At 36.0% G+C, this 17,820-nt stretch overlaps 2 protein-coding genes across 2 annotated transcripts; both read left to right on the plus strand.

Annotated features, from left to right (window-relative positions):
• The first annotated feature begins 1,824 nt into the window (after positions 1–1,824).
• LOC121257980 (coatomer subunit beta'-2) lies at positions 1,825–12,975 on the plus strand. The gene is given in 27 exon segments (XM_041159293.1): positions 1,825–1,992; positions 2,248–2,268; positions 2,495–2,556; positions 2,855–2,909; positions 4,152–4,188; positions 4,325–4,650; positions 4,747–4,878; positions 4,984–5,132; positions 5,911–5,979; positions 6,373–6,523; positions 7,155–7,220; positions 7,501–7,510; positions 7,513–7,688; positions 7,996–8,136; positions 8,227–8,301; positions 8,445–8,621; positions 8,720–8,811; positions 8,902–9,018; positions 9,429–9,543; positions 9,733–9,804; positions 10,257–10,453; positions 10,530–10,623; positions 10,828–10,934; positions 11,098–11,227; positions 11,427–11,556; positions 12,318–12,367; positions 12,868–12,975. Coding segments are annotated over 26 exon segments (2,724 nt in total). The 5' UTR covers positions 1,825–1,989; the 3' UTR covers positions 12,338–12,367; positions 12,868–12,975.
• Positions 12,976–14,269: 1,294 nt separating this feature from the next.
• On the plus strand, positions 14,270–17,135 carry LOC121259872 (nuclear pore complex protein NUP50A-like). Its single transcript, XM_041161675.1, is given in 4 exon segments — positions 14,270–14,421; positions 14,452–14,499; positions 15,423–15,625; positions 15,628–17,135. Coding segments are annotated over 2 exon segments (1,215 nt in total). The 5' UTR covers positions 14,270–14,421; positions 14,452–14,499; positions 15,423–15,489; the 3' UTR covers positions 16,707–17,135.
• Positions 17,136–17,820: the final 685 nt, after the last annotated feature.

Here is a 17,820-nt window from a genome sequence, read left to right on the forward strand (position 1 = left end):
TCATGTTTGTTTTCTGGAAATTTTTGGATGTGTTTTCATGTGGATTGGTTACGAGTGGGATAAGAGGTTGGGTAGGGTAAAGGGGAAGGTTTCATGTTTGTGTGGATTGTTTTGTGTGTTTCCCCTGCTTATTAATTGCAAGCAGTGTCACTTTCCCAACTTACTAGTTACCAAAAATTACAGGCCATTTTAGTTATAATTTGGATTCTCACCGAGATGACACGAAATTGGGTCTCTTCGAGATGTAAAAAACAACATGGCCTACAAATAGTCCAGCAGATCAAAGCCTTAAGGCAAATGCAAATTGGTATTAAAGCAATCACATTACATAGAGTTGACCCCAAAAGTGTTTTATTTTTATCTTCCCGCATGAGATAAAAAAATACACTTTATTCTATGGACTTAACAAGGACAGAAAAACAATCCCGTTTTGATGGTCAGATGAGATGAGATAGTTTTAGATAAAAGTTAAAAGTTAAATAAAATATTGTTAGAATATTATTTTTATTTTGAGATTTGAAAAAGTTGAACTGTTTATTATATTTTATGTGAAAATTTAAAAAAATTGTAATGATGAAATGAGATGAGATAAAACCGTTTATGTATCAAAACGGGACTTAATAATCTCGAGTGATCATTTTCCCATCTGCATTCCTTAGAAAAATTATATTCATCATCTTCACACACCACATTTTTTTTTCTCTAACAAAATGTGAGATATATTGGATGATGAGTAAAAGAATTCAACAAGTTTAAAAAGAAGAAAATAAAAAAAAAAGTTAAAAATTTTTTTAAAAATTTTTAAAAATAAAAAAAATATGATGCGTAGAAATAATAAGTATTAAACTTGCTTTCGTTAACAAAAACCTTGTACTCTACATTAATTGGGAAGAAATCTTGAAAATCCCAGGATTGGCCATGGAAGGAAATGGTTTGAGATCGGTTGGGCTAATGGAAGTGCAAGCCCAATACCCATTATGCCAGAAGAGATGGATCGCTTCTAACAATATTCCTAAAAAGCATTCTCATATATTTCGTAAGGATCCAAATTCTAGACCCAACTTTGTTTTCGGTTATATTATTGTACTCTTTTTGCTCATTAAAAAAAGAAAAGAAAAAGATATTTAGATGTTGAACAATGCAGCCGCTAAAAAAGGAAGTCGAGGTAATGGCGTAACGCAAATTGGGTCGATCTGCTAAACCTATTGGACATAAACTAATAATGCCAGCCCATTAATCAATGTTGTTACCAATTAATTGAGCACCTAAAACCCAGTTGGTACCTGACCGCTCTTTAAAAGGCCCACTAATCTTAAGTTCGGCCATTAGTTTCAATTCAAGTTTACCTGGGATGCAGGCCACGTGCGGCATGCCTGGTTTTTATTTTTTCTCCCTATTAATATTTATTTATTTTATTATAATTTATGTATTAATATTTATTTTGTAATATATTTTAGAAATTAGAATATATTATATAACAAAAAATTCTTGTCAGCCGTTCATTACCCCCACACCCCACCCAATGAAAACTACTCTCATATCATATGCAAAATACTTACATTTTATAAAAAATTATAAATATAAAATATAAAAATAAATAGTAATTTCATCAAAATTAAGAATTCTAATTTTACAAAGGATCTACAAGTGGGCCTTCCTTGCCAGCGTGGCAGATGGCGGCACCGGCACTAATCGTTCATTTAATTTAATTCCATCGTTGGATCCGTCAACTCCGTTTCCTTTATCATACGCCATTCCGCACTAGAATATCCCACCCAGTGATAGTTTGGTAAATTCCTTCTCTTAACTAGTGAGTAATATTTACACAGGTCTCTCCGATTCAACACCGAAACACCCCCCCCCCCCCCCCCCCTCCCCGCTCACTCTCCCTCCCTCCCGCTCCCTTTCTTCGATCTGTAGGGCTCGTGAATTTCGATCTCTGATTTCCTGGTTCCGATCGAAGCTACTGTATTATCAAATCCGCAAAAGATGGTGAGCTTTTCTATTCGATTTCATTTCTCAAACGCTTTTGCATTTCATTGTAGCTTAGATCTGGCACAAATTCTATTCGATTCGATTGTAATTTCTGATCTCGTAGTCGGTTAGATAGAATGAAATGGGTTTGATATTAATTGATTCGAACGCGAGACTTAAAATTATTCAAGCTACATTTTCTACGAGAGATCTAGTGTTTGGCTGATAACTGACTCGTTTTTTTGTCTGGTTTTGTTATTTGTGTTTGTACAGCCTCTCAGACTGGAAATCAAGGTACTTTGAAATTAGATCTCAAGTCCCTTGGTGTTTTTTCGTATCCCTCCCTCCCCCCCCCCCCCCCCCCACCCACCCCCGCGGCGGGAATTTAGGCATTCTCTATTTCGTTACTGAGAAAATTTCATTCTAATGTGTTAAATGGTTCGCATAAACCAGGCAGGATGTGAATTTGAACCTGCTAATTGTCTGAATAACGGTCTTTTCTTGTTAATCTTTGTATCAGAGAAAGCTTGCTCAAAGATCAGAAAGAGTAAAGTCTGCAGATCTGCATCCCACAGAACCATGGTAAACTCAAGATTCTATGTTATTCTTATTATTCATATACTATTAGACAAAAATTTGTACTATTTTTTTTTAGAGTTAACATAGCTTGTGGTAGAGCAATGCTATATACGAGTTCCTGAGTTGTGGTTCCCATTGTCAAATTGTTTTCCAAAGCACTCTAGGGGAAAAATTTATTTAGGAATAACGCATTTGCCATGCAAAACCATGACTTTACAACTATGTAATTTGAAAATATAAGGTTTATTGTGAGAATTTAAGGGTAATGTAGTGAAGTCTGATGCATGTAAATTTGGTTCAGGATTCTTGCGAGTTTGTATTCAGGAACCGTGTGTATCTGGAACTACCAATCACAGGTATGGTAGTGTTTCGATGGACAGTAATGACCTGGGAAACTTCTTTTTCTCTTTTGGGCATTTTGTTGTTAATTGTAACAAGGTGAGATCTGCATGAAACCTTGAAAAAGTTGTACTGAACTTGCTTTTATTTTTTATTTTTTAACGATCTTTAAATGGATAGCTAGAGCCTTCCCTGAGGAGTGTACATCGCGTTAAGGGGACAGAATACGAACATATCCTGAGGGAATCCTCAGTCACTGGATAGAAAGAAATTTTGCGGAAAATACCTTTCTAGTGACCACATTTTTCAAGCAGCACCCCCCCCCCCCCCCCCGCCTGCCCCCGAAGAAAACTTCTTGTATTTTCAAGTGGATTGAAATGGCAGGAACCTTTTTGACTGATTCATGATTTTTCTTTGTCAAAATCCATTATAGAAGCATCTCTCTCATTGTGCCACACATAAATCCCGAACCTATGGAAGATAGTGCTTTTTCTTTGGGGGAAAAAGGATGGACATAATTAGTGATTCACTGTCCTAAGAGCATCACACCACATGATTCGTGTATGGTGTAGATTTCAATTCTTATAGTTTGTGAATACTATGTTTGCAATTCACTAAGAAGAATCCCTTGGCAGCGTCTTTCCATGTTGATTTGATTTTCTTTCTTGCTTCTGCACAATGCCTTGGAGGCTTCTCTCATGAACTTGGTGATGATGAAAATCCCAAATGCTTGTGCTATGATGGTGTCATTTAATGTCTTAGTTCAGCTTTGATCCTCTTCATGTCTATTCTGTTTCAAATATGTACGGCATTTCTCTCACTCTCTGCGTGAGCGTGTATTATATGCACACGCGTGCACATATGCATGTGTACCAACACGTGTCCGTTTGTTTGTGTGCCTTGAATCATTTGCCTCAGCACACTTTCATGTTTTGATGGAATAATATATGAACTTTAGGAGTTAATCTTTATATGTTTTTTTTCAGTAAAATCTTTGTTTACTTATAACAAAAAACTGAACTAATGTGATCTCTACTTTCTGCTCATTCTATGTTTTAAATTCAGCACTTGGGAAGACACCATGTGTGCCTACAATATAATCAACCATGCGATGCATTGAAGTCCTTTATATGATTTTATTTGGTCTTTCATACTCGTAGTAGGCGTGTTTGCTAATAAAAAGGACTGGTGTTATGTATTTAGAGTGCTTTAGTGATATTTCTAGCCATTGATGTCTAACTTAAATCTCCCTGTATCAGACCATGGCAAAGTCTTTTGAGGTGACGGAGCTACCAGGTATCTGAAATTACTTTTACTTTGAAGTCTAATCATCTTCTCTTGCTTGATGAGGATATTGAGAAAATCATTTTGTTGCTTTATCTTTGTTGGGGTTATTTGAGTTAGGGTGCTAAAGCTATGTCCCTCTTTACAGTTAGGTCAACCAAGTTTATAGCACGCAAGCAATGGGTTGTTGCTGGAGCTGATGACATGTTTATTCGTGTATACAATTACAACACAATGGATAAGATAAAAGTATTTGAGGCACACACAGATTACATTAGGTGTGTGGCTGTCCATCCTACCCTTCCATATGTGCTGTCATCATCTGATGATATGCTCATAAAGCTTTGGGATTGGGAAAAAGGTTGGGTCTGTACTCAGATTTTTGAAGGGCATTCCCATTACGTGATGCAAGTGACGTTTAATCCAAAAGACACCAATACATTTGCTAGTGCATCACTCGATCGCACCATAAAGGTATAATGGGATTTGTCGTTGGTGACCATTTTCCTTGTAATTTCCCTCATCTGGTTCAATTATGCTTATAATGCTTTAGTTTTATTTTCTTTCTAGATTTGGAATCTTGGCTCCCCCGACCCAAATTTTACATTGGATGCCCATCAGAAAGGTGTTAATTGTGTTGATTACTTTACTGGTGGTGATAAACCTTATCTAATTACTGGTTCTGACGATCACACTGCTAAGGTCTGTCACTTGTTCCTTTTTTTTTTTTTTGGCCAAGAAACTTTTGTTTAAATCTATGTACGATGATCTGGAACATTTATGGCTAGAAAATTTTTATGAAAGCAGGTGTGGGATTATCAGACCAAAAGCTGTGTCCAGACACTAGACGGCCACACGCACAATGTCTCTGCAGTATGTTTTCATCCTGACCTTCCTATAATAATAACTGGTTCTGAAGATGGAACAGTTCGAATATGGCATTCCACCACTTATAGGTAACATGTTTTATGCTAAACTTTCTTGAGTTTTGTCTCTGAGATGGGTTTGGCCAGTGAACCTTTTTTCCCTGCCCTCTTTTCCCTTTTAGACTTTTCTTTTTTGGCTGTGAATCAATTTGTTTTCTGCATAACAGTTTCATTCATGCAATGATGAATGATTTCAAATTAACTAGTGTTCATGAACAGGTTTTTATTTAGGTGAAGTATTGAAACAATGTTTGGTGTTTTATTTTTTAGTATTTTTTCCTTTCCTCCCTACCTTCTTTTATGCCTTATAGGTTCCTAGATATCCTTATCAAACAATTTTTGTTAGGAAGAAGGTCCAGGGAATTGCAAGTGCTTTAGGTAGTGGATGATACATCTTCTCCACGACTTGTAACCTTGCTTATGGAAACATGAGAACGAATCATTTTGGTCTAGTTAAAATGACCTAATGAATGTGGACATCTTTAATATTTATATAATAAATTTTCTAGATAGGTGTTTCCCTGGTTTACATCCTGTGTATCTGGGTAGTGCCTTTATAAAAAAATTACGTGATAAATGGTTCAATTGGACTGGAGTTTCAAATTTGAGTCATCGCCAGGATTGACACAATGTTGAAACTTATACATAAACATAGCCCTTTTTTATCTTCTCCTATTTCATTTATTTTTGCATAATTTATTTCTTCCTTTTTTTTTTCCTTAGAAAACCCTAATAATATATAACTGAGTTTATTTATTTTGTCCAACCCTTAACTTTCAGAAATTTAAGCAATTTCATCTACTTACAGGCTTGAAAACACATTGAATTATGGTCTTGAAAGAGTTTGGGCTATTGGATATATGAAAGGTTCTCGTCGGTAAGTTTCTTGATAAGGTTTTTGTCTTAATTGAATATCATCATCGTTACTCCTGTAAGCTTGAAGTACTTTGCGGATGTATTTTCATTATTGGATATTATAAATGTATTGATTTGGTTCAGATCATCTTATGGGGCACTTTAATTTGTGAAGTTTGCTTATTTGCTTAGACAGTGTGGGAATCATCATTTAAATTGTTTTTATGTCTACTGGCACATCTCTTCTTGAGTTGTTTATTCTCATGAATTGAAATTCTTTGTATAAGGTGAAGTTTTGGGAAATTCGGCCCATGTGTTATTGTTTTGAAGTTGTTTTATATCTTTCAAATTGTGATTACCATGTTCTTGTTATTCTTCATTCTAAAATCTACAAAACGTTTTTTTCTCTGTCCAGGGTTGTGATTGGTTATGATGAAGGAACCATTATGGTGAAGCTTGGTCGAGAAGAACCTGTTGCTAGTATGGACAACAGTGGAAAAATAATTTGGGCTAAGCATAATGAAATTCAAACCGTGAACATTAAGAGTGTGGGAGCAGATTTGGAGGTTTGAATTCAATTAACAAGGACCCTTAGGACATGTTTGGTTTGCGGAATAGGCTCCTGTGGAATAGATATTCCATAGTTTTGTTACTAGGAATGAGGAATTCATATTCCTCTTTGAGAGGATAGCTATTATTGGGGGCAAACAATTTAATTGTTCAAAAATTCTGTTATTTCTCTAAAGCAAAATTATATATATATATATATATATATATATAATTTCTATGGTGGCCGGCCACCCAACCCTTAATGCCATGGGTGGTTCAAATCCCAATCCATTGGTGGTCCGACCACCCCTGGCATTTTGTGAGGTGGCCCACTGCTGGCCACCCTCACAATATTAATCAAATTTCTTTTTCCTTTTCTCTTACATTTTTTTATTATTTTAAGGTTGAAAATAAAAATAATGGTTTTTGTTTTGGAAAAAAAAATTGTGGGACTCAGATATTTTATGAATTTTGATAAATTCCAACGAGACCTTTATGTGTTGTTTCCAAGAAAGAATTTGAATCCTTTTAGGATGGGAATAGCCATTTTGCAAATCCAAAGTATCCTTAGTTTGTTGCATGACATGACACCTGGAAATAAATGTTATTTTTGATGGCCATGTAACTTCTTCTTGCTTTGATTATTAGGTTGCTGATGGAGAAAGACTGCCTTTGGCCGTAAAGGAACTGGGAACCTGTGACCTTTATCCACAGGTTATATGGCATCCTTCTGGTCTGCTTTTGAGTTCTCTGTGATTTCATTAGTATGTTAGTGTGTTTTCATTTCTTCTGCTTCTACCATGTAATTTTTGTGATGATAAAGAGATGTATTTTTGTAAGTTACGTGTACTGTACTTTGTGTAGAAAGAAAACTGTTGTTTAATGCGTGTGGAATATAAGATACGATGTGAAGAATTTCAGGACTTGTGAATTGTTTTTGTGTATCTGTTTGTAAGTTCTACTGACGTTGTTTTCTACTATTTGTTATTTTCAGAACTTGAAGCACAACCCAATGGGAGGTTTGTTGTTGTCTGTGGAGATGGTGAGTACATTATCTATACAGCTTTGGCATGGAGAAACAGATCATTTGGTTCGGCTTTGGAATTTGCTTGGTCGTCAGATGGAGAATATGCTGTTAGAGAAAGTACATCAAAGATCAAGATTTTCAGTAAAAATTTCCAGGTTTGTCAATATGTCCAATAAAGAGAATGAAGATAACCGTTAATTTATTGTCGCTAATGTTGGAAGCTGATTTTCAGTTTCATTTCCTCAAACACATTATGATGGTTGGATGATTGAAAGTTGTAACATATATTAGGGAAGGGGCATAGAAATCTCCCCAAGTGGATGACTGGTTTTGAATTTGTCTCATTTATCAGTATCACGTGCTAATTATGAATATTGGTTCCATTTCATTGGCCAATTTAATGAATATTAATCTTAATTTTAGTGATCTTGTGTTGAGTTTAATGGAGATTGTATGTATCAGGAGAAAAGGAGCGTGCGTCCAACCTTCTCGGCTGATCGTATTTATGGGGGAGCTTTATTGGCAATGTGCTCAAATGATTTTATTTGTTTCTATGATTGGGCTGAATGCAGGTTGATTCGACGAATTGATGTTAATGTGAAAGTAAGTAATGATGTATTATCATATCCCTTTCAGTTGCCTTTTTTTCATCTGTACTATTTTCTATGTTTCACTCTTTCATTCTAATCTCAGAACCTCTATTGGGCTGATAGTGGAGATTTGGTGGCAATTGCCAGTGATACATCATTCTACATCCTGAAGTACAGTGTAAGGATCTTTTTAATCTTGTCTTCCACTTAAAAAGTTTCTTTGTAGGAGACTAATGATTTTTTTTCGCTTTTTACGTGCCCACTCTTGTATGTGTGGTTTAGTGCAATTTATTATGAACTTGATTTGTTCTTCAATTGCAGAGGGATGTAGTTTCTTCTTATTTCGATAGTGGAAGACCTGTAGATGAGCAAGGTGTTGAGGATGCCTTTGAACTTCTTCATGAAGTGAATGAACGTGTCAGAACTGGTATATGGGTTGGGGATTGTTTCATTTATAACAACTCCTCCTGGAGGCTCAATTACTGTGTTGGTGGTGAGGTATGGTCCATTTTTTGGCTGAAACTTGTATACTATATCCAGATTTTCTCCATCCATGGATTTGAAAGGCCATCTTGATAATTACTCTATTTATTTAGGTGACAACAATGTTTCATTTGGACCGGCCAATGTATTTGTTGGGTTACCTTGCGGGTCAAAGTCGGGTGTATCTAATTGACAAAGAGTTCAAGTAAGTAGGGTTTTGGTCGCTGTCCATGGAAGTCTATAGCCGGTTGGTTTATCTTTAAACTTTTCTTGTATATTCTATTTGGTCATGCAGCGTTATTGGATACACATTACTTGTTAGCTTGATTGAGTATAAGACTCTTGTGATGCGTGGAGACCTAGAAAGGGCCAGTGAAGTGTTACCGTCAATTCCAAAGGAGCATCATAATAGGTACGTATAGAATTTGAATTGGCAAAATGAAGGCAATGGCATTTTAATTTTTCTTATTTACAGGATTTTCTTTTTATTTTTAACATTTGGCTGTTTGGACACAATAGCAGCATTTCATTTATGGTCCAAGCGGTTCCAAATGGTTTGTTTGTAGGCATATAGTGGCATCCCCTGTTGCGCAGACCTAATGTTTCTATTGGGTAGATGTTGGACGTTAGTGTCCTGTTCATTATAAAAGTATATTATTTACATGTCTATGATTTGTATGTTGTTTCAAGATGGGTGGTGGCTACCTCTGCATATTGGATCTCTCTCTCTCGTCAAATCTTTTTGTACTAAAATTATTATGTGAAATTTCAGGGATCGAAATGTTTCGTGGATCCTAAATAATGGTTTTCTTTTATTGATAGTGTGGCTCGTTTCTTGGAATCACGTGGAATGATTGAGGATGCTCTTGAAGTAGCCACAGACCCTGATTATAGATTCGAGCTGGCCATACAGCTTGGAAGATTAGAGGTTGCAAAGGTAAATCTAATTCATTTATGTCATTGAGAGGTTATGAGTTGCTTGAGATCTATTGTCTACTCAAGCATTGGAACATTTAAAATTTTCTTTTGAAGAATAATATGTTCATTTACCTATTATTTCCCAAGTGATATTCATATGCTTTTTTTTTTTTTTTTTGATAAGTATATTCATATGCTTTTTTGGTAGAGCATTGCCTCGGAAGTGCAGAGTGAGTCTAAATGGAAGCAGTTGGGAGAATTGGCTATGTCCACTGGAAAGGTCATGATCTGCATTATAATCTTGCTCAATATAAATTTCACTGTATTAGAAAAGCATCTCGGTTTCTTTTTCCTACTATCCATATCTGTATGATAGGATATTGTTTCAAAAAATTGAACATGTGCTTCAATTTTCTTATTAAATGAACCGTTAACTTGTCAAGGGTTTATGTAGAAATTTTATAAAGAGCTCATACCTCATTTAGCTCTAGGTATGGGTAATTAAGACCGTAATCTAGGGTTGAAAATGATTTAAACCTGACAAATGTGGGTCAAATTTTTCTTATCCTCCTAGCAGGCTTCTATTAGAAGTTGGTGGTTAGATTCTTACCCTCTTGTGGCATAGCAAATGTTTACTGAGCCACACTTCTCTAGAAATTTATCCTATTAAATGCTTGTTTTTGTTTGGATTTTTCACTTGATTGACATTCCTCTCTTATTGGATTGTTGCAGTTAGAAATGGCTGAGGAATGTTTAAAGCATGCAATGGACTTGAGTGGTTTATTGCTGCTCTATTCTTCTTTAGGTGATGCTGAAGGGATATCACAACTTGCATCCCGTGCTAAAGAGCAGGGGAAGAACAATGTTGCATTTCTTTGCTTATTCATGTTGGGTAAATTAGAAGAGTGTCTTCAGCTGTTGTTGGAAAGGTATATTATTTTAATTATATTTTTTATTCTATACTTGAAGTGTGAGAATATAATTCTAGAAATTATATTTTTGCAGCAATCGGATACCTGAGGCTGCCTTGATGGCACGATCTTATCTTCCAAGCAAGGTCTCAGAGATAGTTGCAATTTGGAGAAAGGACCTTAATAAGGTTACTGTTTTTCACCTGTTTATTGTGCTTGGTTCAGATTTTGTAATAACAGGCCTTGGTCACCCAATATCAATTATAAGTTTGTGATAACAAATACAGGGTATAGTCTGTTGTAATCCAAAAGGCTGTGCTTAATCATGTACATATATTTGTATGGATCTATCCTGATTGTGTAGATTGTTCAATGTAACTTTGATTTTGTAGGTTAATCCAAAAGCTGCTGAATCTTTAGCTGATCCTGAGGAGTATCCTAATTTGTTTGAGGATTGGCAAGTTGCTCTTTCTGTAGAGTCCAGAGTTGCCGAGACGAGGTATTAAGCACTCATGCATTTACCAGCTTTTTGCTGGATAATGTTTTGCTTGAGATTCTTGTCAAGCCTTTCTCCATGTATACTATCCAAATTGATAGTATTTATTTATTTTAATAAGGAATAAAGAGTTTGTATTAACTGTGTTTGTTTGACTGCTTTGTAGGGGTGTTTATCCTCCGGCACGTGAATATGTTGACCATGCTGACAGATCACACCACACACTTGTGGAAGCTTTCAGAACCATGCAAGTGGATGATGAGGAACCCCTTGAAAATGGAGACGCAAATCATGAGGTAGACCCTACCTATAGATTTCTAATGGAAAATGTCTTTGGTTTTATTTAATGCAAATAGGTCCATAATTTTATGTGGGCAACGTTTTAGAGATGTCTGATATGTACAGTGTTTTGCTGTTTCAAATTCTTTGATGTGCTTGTATCAATCTGATTTCTGTTTTTTTCATGATCATGTGAACTTATGTTATGAGTTGCAGAATGGAGAGGAACAGAATGCAGAGGAACACAATGGTGAAGAAGAAAGCCAAGAGGAGGCCGTCGTAGTGGATGCTGATTCAACAGATGGTGTGGTACTCGTTAACGGTAACGAGGCTGAAGAAGAGTGGGGTACGAATAATGAAGGAACCCCGTCCGCCTAAAAGCAATTGGTTGGGCCAGTATGAAAATCCAAATTTTGTATCTGGTGATTAATTGATTCTAAAGTGCCACTTCTAACTCCCATTTTCGCAACTTGCTTTTTTGTTTTCTTCACCCACTATATCTACTAGAACTAACCCTACAACTACTTGTGATTGTAATTATCCGTCATTTTTGTTTTTGTTGTTATTTTCATCCTTGCTATTGTTGTTTTGTTATTAGTATGCTTTATCTATAGGAACTATATTTTTGGCATTTGTATGCATCACATCTAGTATGATACTGTATAGCAAATGACCAACTCCTGTCTGCTAGTTGTAGTAACATCAATATATGAATTTCTTTGCATTTGATTCTTAGAGCCTTATAACTTCCGTTTACAGCCATTTGGCTAGTTGCTTCTCGTATCATATGGAATTTACATCTATGCTTATTACAAGTATGGGCACAAAATTATAGATGTTTTTTCTTTTCTTCATTGCCTGTGTGTGCGCACCAATTCATATATAAATTGTTGATTTGTGTGTAGATAATTTTTCTACTTTTCATTGCTAGGAATTTGACTTAGGTCCCCCCCCCCCCCCTCTCCGGGGCGCGCTCAAAAGGAAAATAAAAAAAAATTCTTTTGTTTTGCATTCTTTAACTTTGGTATATTTATTGATCTGTTTTTGTTTTTAACATGAAAGTTTAGGTATTTCTATCATGACTTGGTTCTTCCTTTCTGTTGGCAGTGCTTACGTCACACCAGTAGGTTCCCAGCTGTATGGATCTCTTACTTGAGGTGAGAAACGATGAGAGAAAATAATAGGGAATGTCAGATGTAATGAATAGATTCTAACCAGACATGCATACGCCTGTGCACATTAACCAGAAAGGAAAAAACAGAAAAAAACAAAACAAAAATGAAGAATCTCTACAATGGCTTAATAATCTGTAATTTAGAATCATTAGTTTTGGACTTTTGGAGAAAAGATTTTGCATATAGCATTTGGTAGAAGGCCGTGTGGTTCTTCGGATGGCATTCGGATTGCCATCAGTGAAGAAACTGATTTATTTTGGAGGGCCTCTGGACACATAAAAAGCAATGTTTTTTTGGATGTAATTCACAAGTTTTTGGACAGAAATGAAATAATTGTTTTTTGTGATGATATATTTTCATGGTATCTACAGGCTTTCAGTGTTGAATGGAAATTACATTTTCTTTTGCGAAATTGACCAAATATTATTTCAAAAGGAGGTTCCTCTCTTCATCTGTTTAATTCCTCTCGTTTTCAATACCAGGTTTCCTGGAGGGGGACGTGTATGAGTGATTTATAGGGGACTGGTTGTTTCTCTTTCCCGATGTTGTGGCATTATAGCACGTTGCATTTTGTCGTTGGGCACATGGTATAAAAAGTTTCTCACTTGCTCTTTAAATTGTCACACCCCTCCCCCTTTCCTTCTTTTTAGCGTATTCAGAGGTTTTGTCTCGATTTCTTCTGTGCCTTTGTGGATGTAGAGAAGGTTGAATTAGTGATGCTTACCCAGATTTTGTTTTATTTTTTACAATTCGAATTCTAGATATTCTTGGTTCCCTTGTTTGTTGAGGGGAATCTTCTTGCATTGTAAACGTGCCTTATAATAATCATTTCCTATTTGTGAGCTTTATCAAATTGATGTGTCTCAATAAATAAATAGAGATTCTTTAGTAGCGTTTCCACCAATTCGTTTTCTCATCCTTTTACTTTTTTCCCCGGTGGTGATCGAGAGTTTTTCCATATGAATGCAAATGCTTCAATCTTTTGTGATAAAGAATAATCTCAGTCTGTGGACAAGGTCTTGGGTGAACAATATCTCTTGTAGAACCGATTTTATAATATGAGTTAGGCTCATGAATTTCTTCATGGTATCAGAACTAGCCACAGAACGAATGAGGCGCATATTACTTATTTCATGATAAGTACCAGGAAAAATACTGGCCTGTACGTGAGGGAGGGTGTTGAAGAATAATCTCACATTGCCTGTGGACAAGGTCTTGAGTATGTTTATAACGAATGAACAATCATCTCTTATAGAATTGGTTTTATGAGATGAATTAGGTTAATGAATTTCTTCATTTTGAAACAATGAGAATTTGACTTTGATCGGGATTTAGACTGATACACTTGGTTGTGTAAGGTTATGTTGAACTGACGGATTATTTCTCCAAATCCAAAAGAATTACTCATCATTCCTGGCTCTAAAGAAATTGATCTCGTATGAAGTTGGATGTTTAGGATTTCGGACGCAGAGAACCGAAGGAAATGTTTTAAGAGTTTTTTAAAAAAAGTTTGATATAAAATTTCGCTGGATTTTGTGAAAGTAATGGGCCTCAGCTAGATACGTTTGGATAGTTTTGTTCCTCCATCAAGCAAAAATAGCATCACCTCCGCTGTAAGTAAGGCTATCAATAAAATTAGAGAATCATCCTTTTCTTAAAAAAAAAAAAAAAAAAAGCGCAAAAATACCATCAGAAATGAAGATAAGTTAAATTATATATGTTTTTTACAATGGAATGAAGACAATCACAAGCCCAATACAGCCTTTTTTTCGTATTTGGGTTCGAAAGCCCCAAACGCAAAAATGCCATACCATTCCCAGTACAGCCCGGCTCCGCACGTGTCACAATTTGAGCTCTGTAACACGCAAAATTCTATTCATCATTTGCCAGTAACGCGCTGATAAAAACCCCTTGTGCAGATGAATTGAGAAGGGCAAGAAACCCTCAGAAACTTCACATATCCAAACCCTTCACACTAGCTTTTTTTTCCCTTTATTTTAAGAAAATTAATTATTATTTTGTTTAATATCTATCTATCTATCTATCTATCTCTCTCTCTCTCTCTCTCTCTCTCTCTCTGTGAGGATTTCGCTTTCGCTTCGTTTTGTTTCCAGGTAAGTCGTACTTCAATCTCACTACATATATGGTTTCTATATCAATTTGTCTTATTTCATTTTTTTTATATATATAAGTACTTTGTTCTGCTTCTAGGGTTGTTCTAAAATGTAGATTGGTTATGATTATTTGGGTTTTTTTCCCTCTTTTTACGATGCTATTAATGACTCATTTTGGGATACTCTAATTTTCCTTCAGTTATTAGGGTCTTAACTCTTATACTCCGTTTGGTCGATGGGAAAAGAAAAAGAAGAAACAAGGAAATATAGATTTTTTTTCTTCTAAAAACTGTTGTGGTTTTCGTTCGTTTGGCATGAAAACAAAAACCCAGCTCAACAAAGACTATAGATATAGAGTTTTTCTTAGTTGGGTCCCATATAACTTATAATGGCTTTGCCTAATATTCTGTCCTTCTAGTACATTTTCTTTGCAATTTATAGAGCAGAGTTACTAGGGATGTTTTGTTATGCGATATAAATGTTTTGAGCTCAAAACGTGTGAGAAAAAGGATGGAATATGACCTGTCTCGAGGCTATGAACAGTAACTGGAATTTAGTAGTCTAGTAAAAGATGGATTGTGTCATTTGGAGGCTAATAAAAGATGGATTGTTTAAGGGTTTTTATCCTATTATTTCTAGAGTTCTAAGTATGAGAAATCAAGTCTGGTTGCAAGATTTCAAAATTATTTTATTTAACGTTAAGGAGAAAGAGAAAATAAGAAGAAGATAAACAAGGCATCACAATAAGCTTTTCCAAGCATGATTGATATCTAGGATTTCCTCGGTATCCGAACCCGAAAGCTTGAAATTTTGTTGGATGATTTAATTTCACTTAACCTTGAGGCAGGCAAATGCTGTTTTTCCTTTATTTCTTCATTTGTTTATAATGTCTTCAGAAAAACATCATTTCTGCTCATTTGCAGATATCTGTTTACCCCAAGGCATCGTGACAACAGTTCTGAAGTTTTAGTTTGTTGACTACATTTTTCAATGGGGGATGCGGAAAATGCTCTTCCACCTTCAAAGAAGAGGGTCGCTGGAAGGGAACTCAATAAAGATAATGCTGGTCTTGATGATGAAGAAGATGCTCCTGAACCAGAGACTGGAACTTTCAAGAAGGCCAGTGAGGGGTGCTGGCAACCAGAAGAATTGTCAAAGTTCGTCGAAACCAGGCCACGTCAGCCCCCTCATTCAATCCATTTGCTACGATTCACTTAGTCCCTCCTACAGAGTTCAATGCAACCTCGTCTGTTACGAGTGTTGCACAGGCTGTTGGTGAGGAGAAAGTTTCAGATGTGGTAGATGAAAAAGATGAGGAAAATAAGCGGTCAGAGAGCAAAACTGATGAGGCAGAGGATGAATCTTCAGCACATGAGGTGAATGCTGTGGAGGAGCAGAGCAGTAATATTGGAATTGAGGCAGCCGAACATGATGAACAACCTGCAAAAGAAGAGAAGTCTGAAAATGAAAACAAGAAAGATAACAAAAGCGAAACTGTGAATTCAGGTGTGGAAGGTACCCCTTTGAGCTCATTCCAACAACTTTCGAGCAGCCAAAATGCCTTCACTGGTCTTGCTGGAACTGGAATTTCCACTTCTACTTTTTCCTTTGGTTCTGTTTCGATGGATGGGTCTAGAACCGGTACTGCTTCTGTGTCTCTTTTTGGAGGGGAAAATGATAAGCCTTTTGGTCTGAGTCTCTCTAATAATGGAAGTTCTTCAGTTTTTGGCACTTCAGGGGCTTCCACTGTTTCGAAGACTGAGCAAACTGGTTTCCCATCAATGCAGGAGATTGTGGTTGAGACTGGGGAAGAACACGAGGAAGTGGTTTTCACTGCTGATTCAGTGTTATTTGAATATATCGATGGAGGTTGGAAGGAACGTGGGAAGGGAGAACTAAAAGTGAATGTCTCCACAACTGAGATGGATAGAGCCCGACTTCTTATGCGAGCCCGAGGAAATTACAGGTTAATTATGAATGCCAGTCTTTACCCAGACATGAAGCTCACAAATATGGAGAAGAAGGGCATTACCTTTGCCTGCATTAATAGTGCCAGTGAAGGGAAGGATGGCCTCACAACATTTGCTTTGAAGTTCAAGGATGGTTCCATAGTGGAGGAGTTTCGTGCTGCCGTTTCTGCGCATAAAGGTAAGGTGTCTACAGTTCTGAAGACTCCAGAGAATTCTCCCAAGGCTTCTGATGATTGAAAGGCGTTCCCTGTTAATGCATGTATGTGGTAGTAGTCCTTCCTCCCTTCGGAAGAGGAGGAAGTTTTAGGGTTTGGAATCCTCGGCTCTTATGTTGCAGGGTTAACAGAGTTCTCTCCATCTTGTTGTAGTTTAATTTCAAGCCCCCAACAAAAAAGGAAAAAAAAAAAAAAAAAGTACTGTTGGATTAATTTTGGATAATTCTCGGGTTCGGACGGCATAGTTGGGCTTGCAAGACATTGATGTTGGTCACAGTTCTATGGTTGTCCCCTAAATCTGTGGGATATATCGATCTGCATCGTGGATATCTTCTTGGTCCCAAAAATCACCAAGTGGATATATATTCTGATATTGTGTTGAGGATTGGATTAAACGATGTCCTTGTGTCTACTCTGTATTATTTTTTTACGAAGTTTTACTGTTTGACAAGATAATTCCTTATTAACATATTAGCCGTGATGTAGAGAGGGAGGGACCGACCTTTACAAATGATTAGGGTCATATGCCATGCTCACATTTTATTTTTATTTTATTATTAAATGAGTTTATTTTTATTTTATTATTAAATGAGTAAGGTGTGATACATTTATTACTATTGAATAATAAAAAAAATTATCTAATAAAAGATTATTTAACGGTGATAAATATGTCACATCTTATATAATGAAATGAAAATAAGATGGTAGTGTGATCTATAAAATTTTCCTCTACAAATATCCCAAAACAAGAAGAAAAAATTTAGTGTATAGAATTTTATTTTTAGGACAATTAGGAAATGGCATACACATTCAACTCGTAAATCTTTTTCCAACAAAATCTATTAGAATAATTTTGTAAATCCTTTTTCAACAAAATCTATTAGAATAATTTTATTTAAAGATCTTTATACTATATATTATTTACATGATGTCATAATTTAAATTTAATGATAAATTTTAAAATTTAAATCTTATAAATCAAATTAAGAGAAATTTGGTTTAAACAACGTGGCATAAATTCATTGGCTAATTGGTACAGGCTTCAGATTCACCTTCCCTAGGCCAGCAGTCCTGCCCACAAGTGGTCCAGTGGAGAGTCACTGCGAGTCTTGCAGCATCTGACGGCTATAAGATAG

The sequence above is a fragment of the Juglans microcarpa x Juglans regia genome, chromosome 1D (assembly GCF_004785595.1).
Source record: "Juglans microcarpa x Juglans regia isolate MS1-56 chromosome 1D, Jm3101_v1.0, whole genome shotgun sequence".
NCBI classification, from domain to species: Eukaryota; Viridiplantae; Streptophyta; class Magnoliopsida; order Fagales; family Juglandaceae; genus Juglans; species Juglans microcarpa x Juglans regia.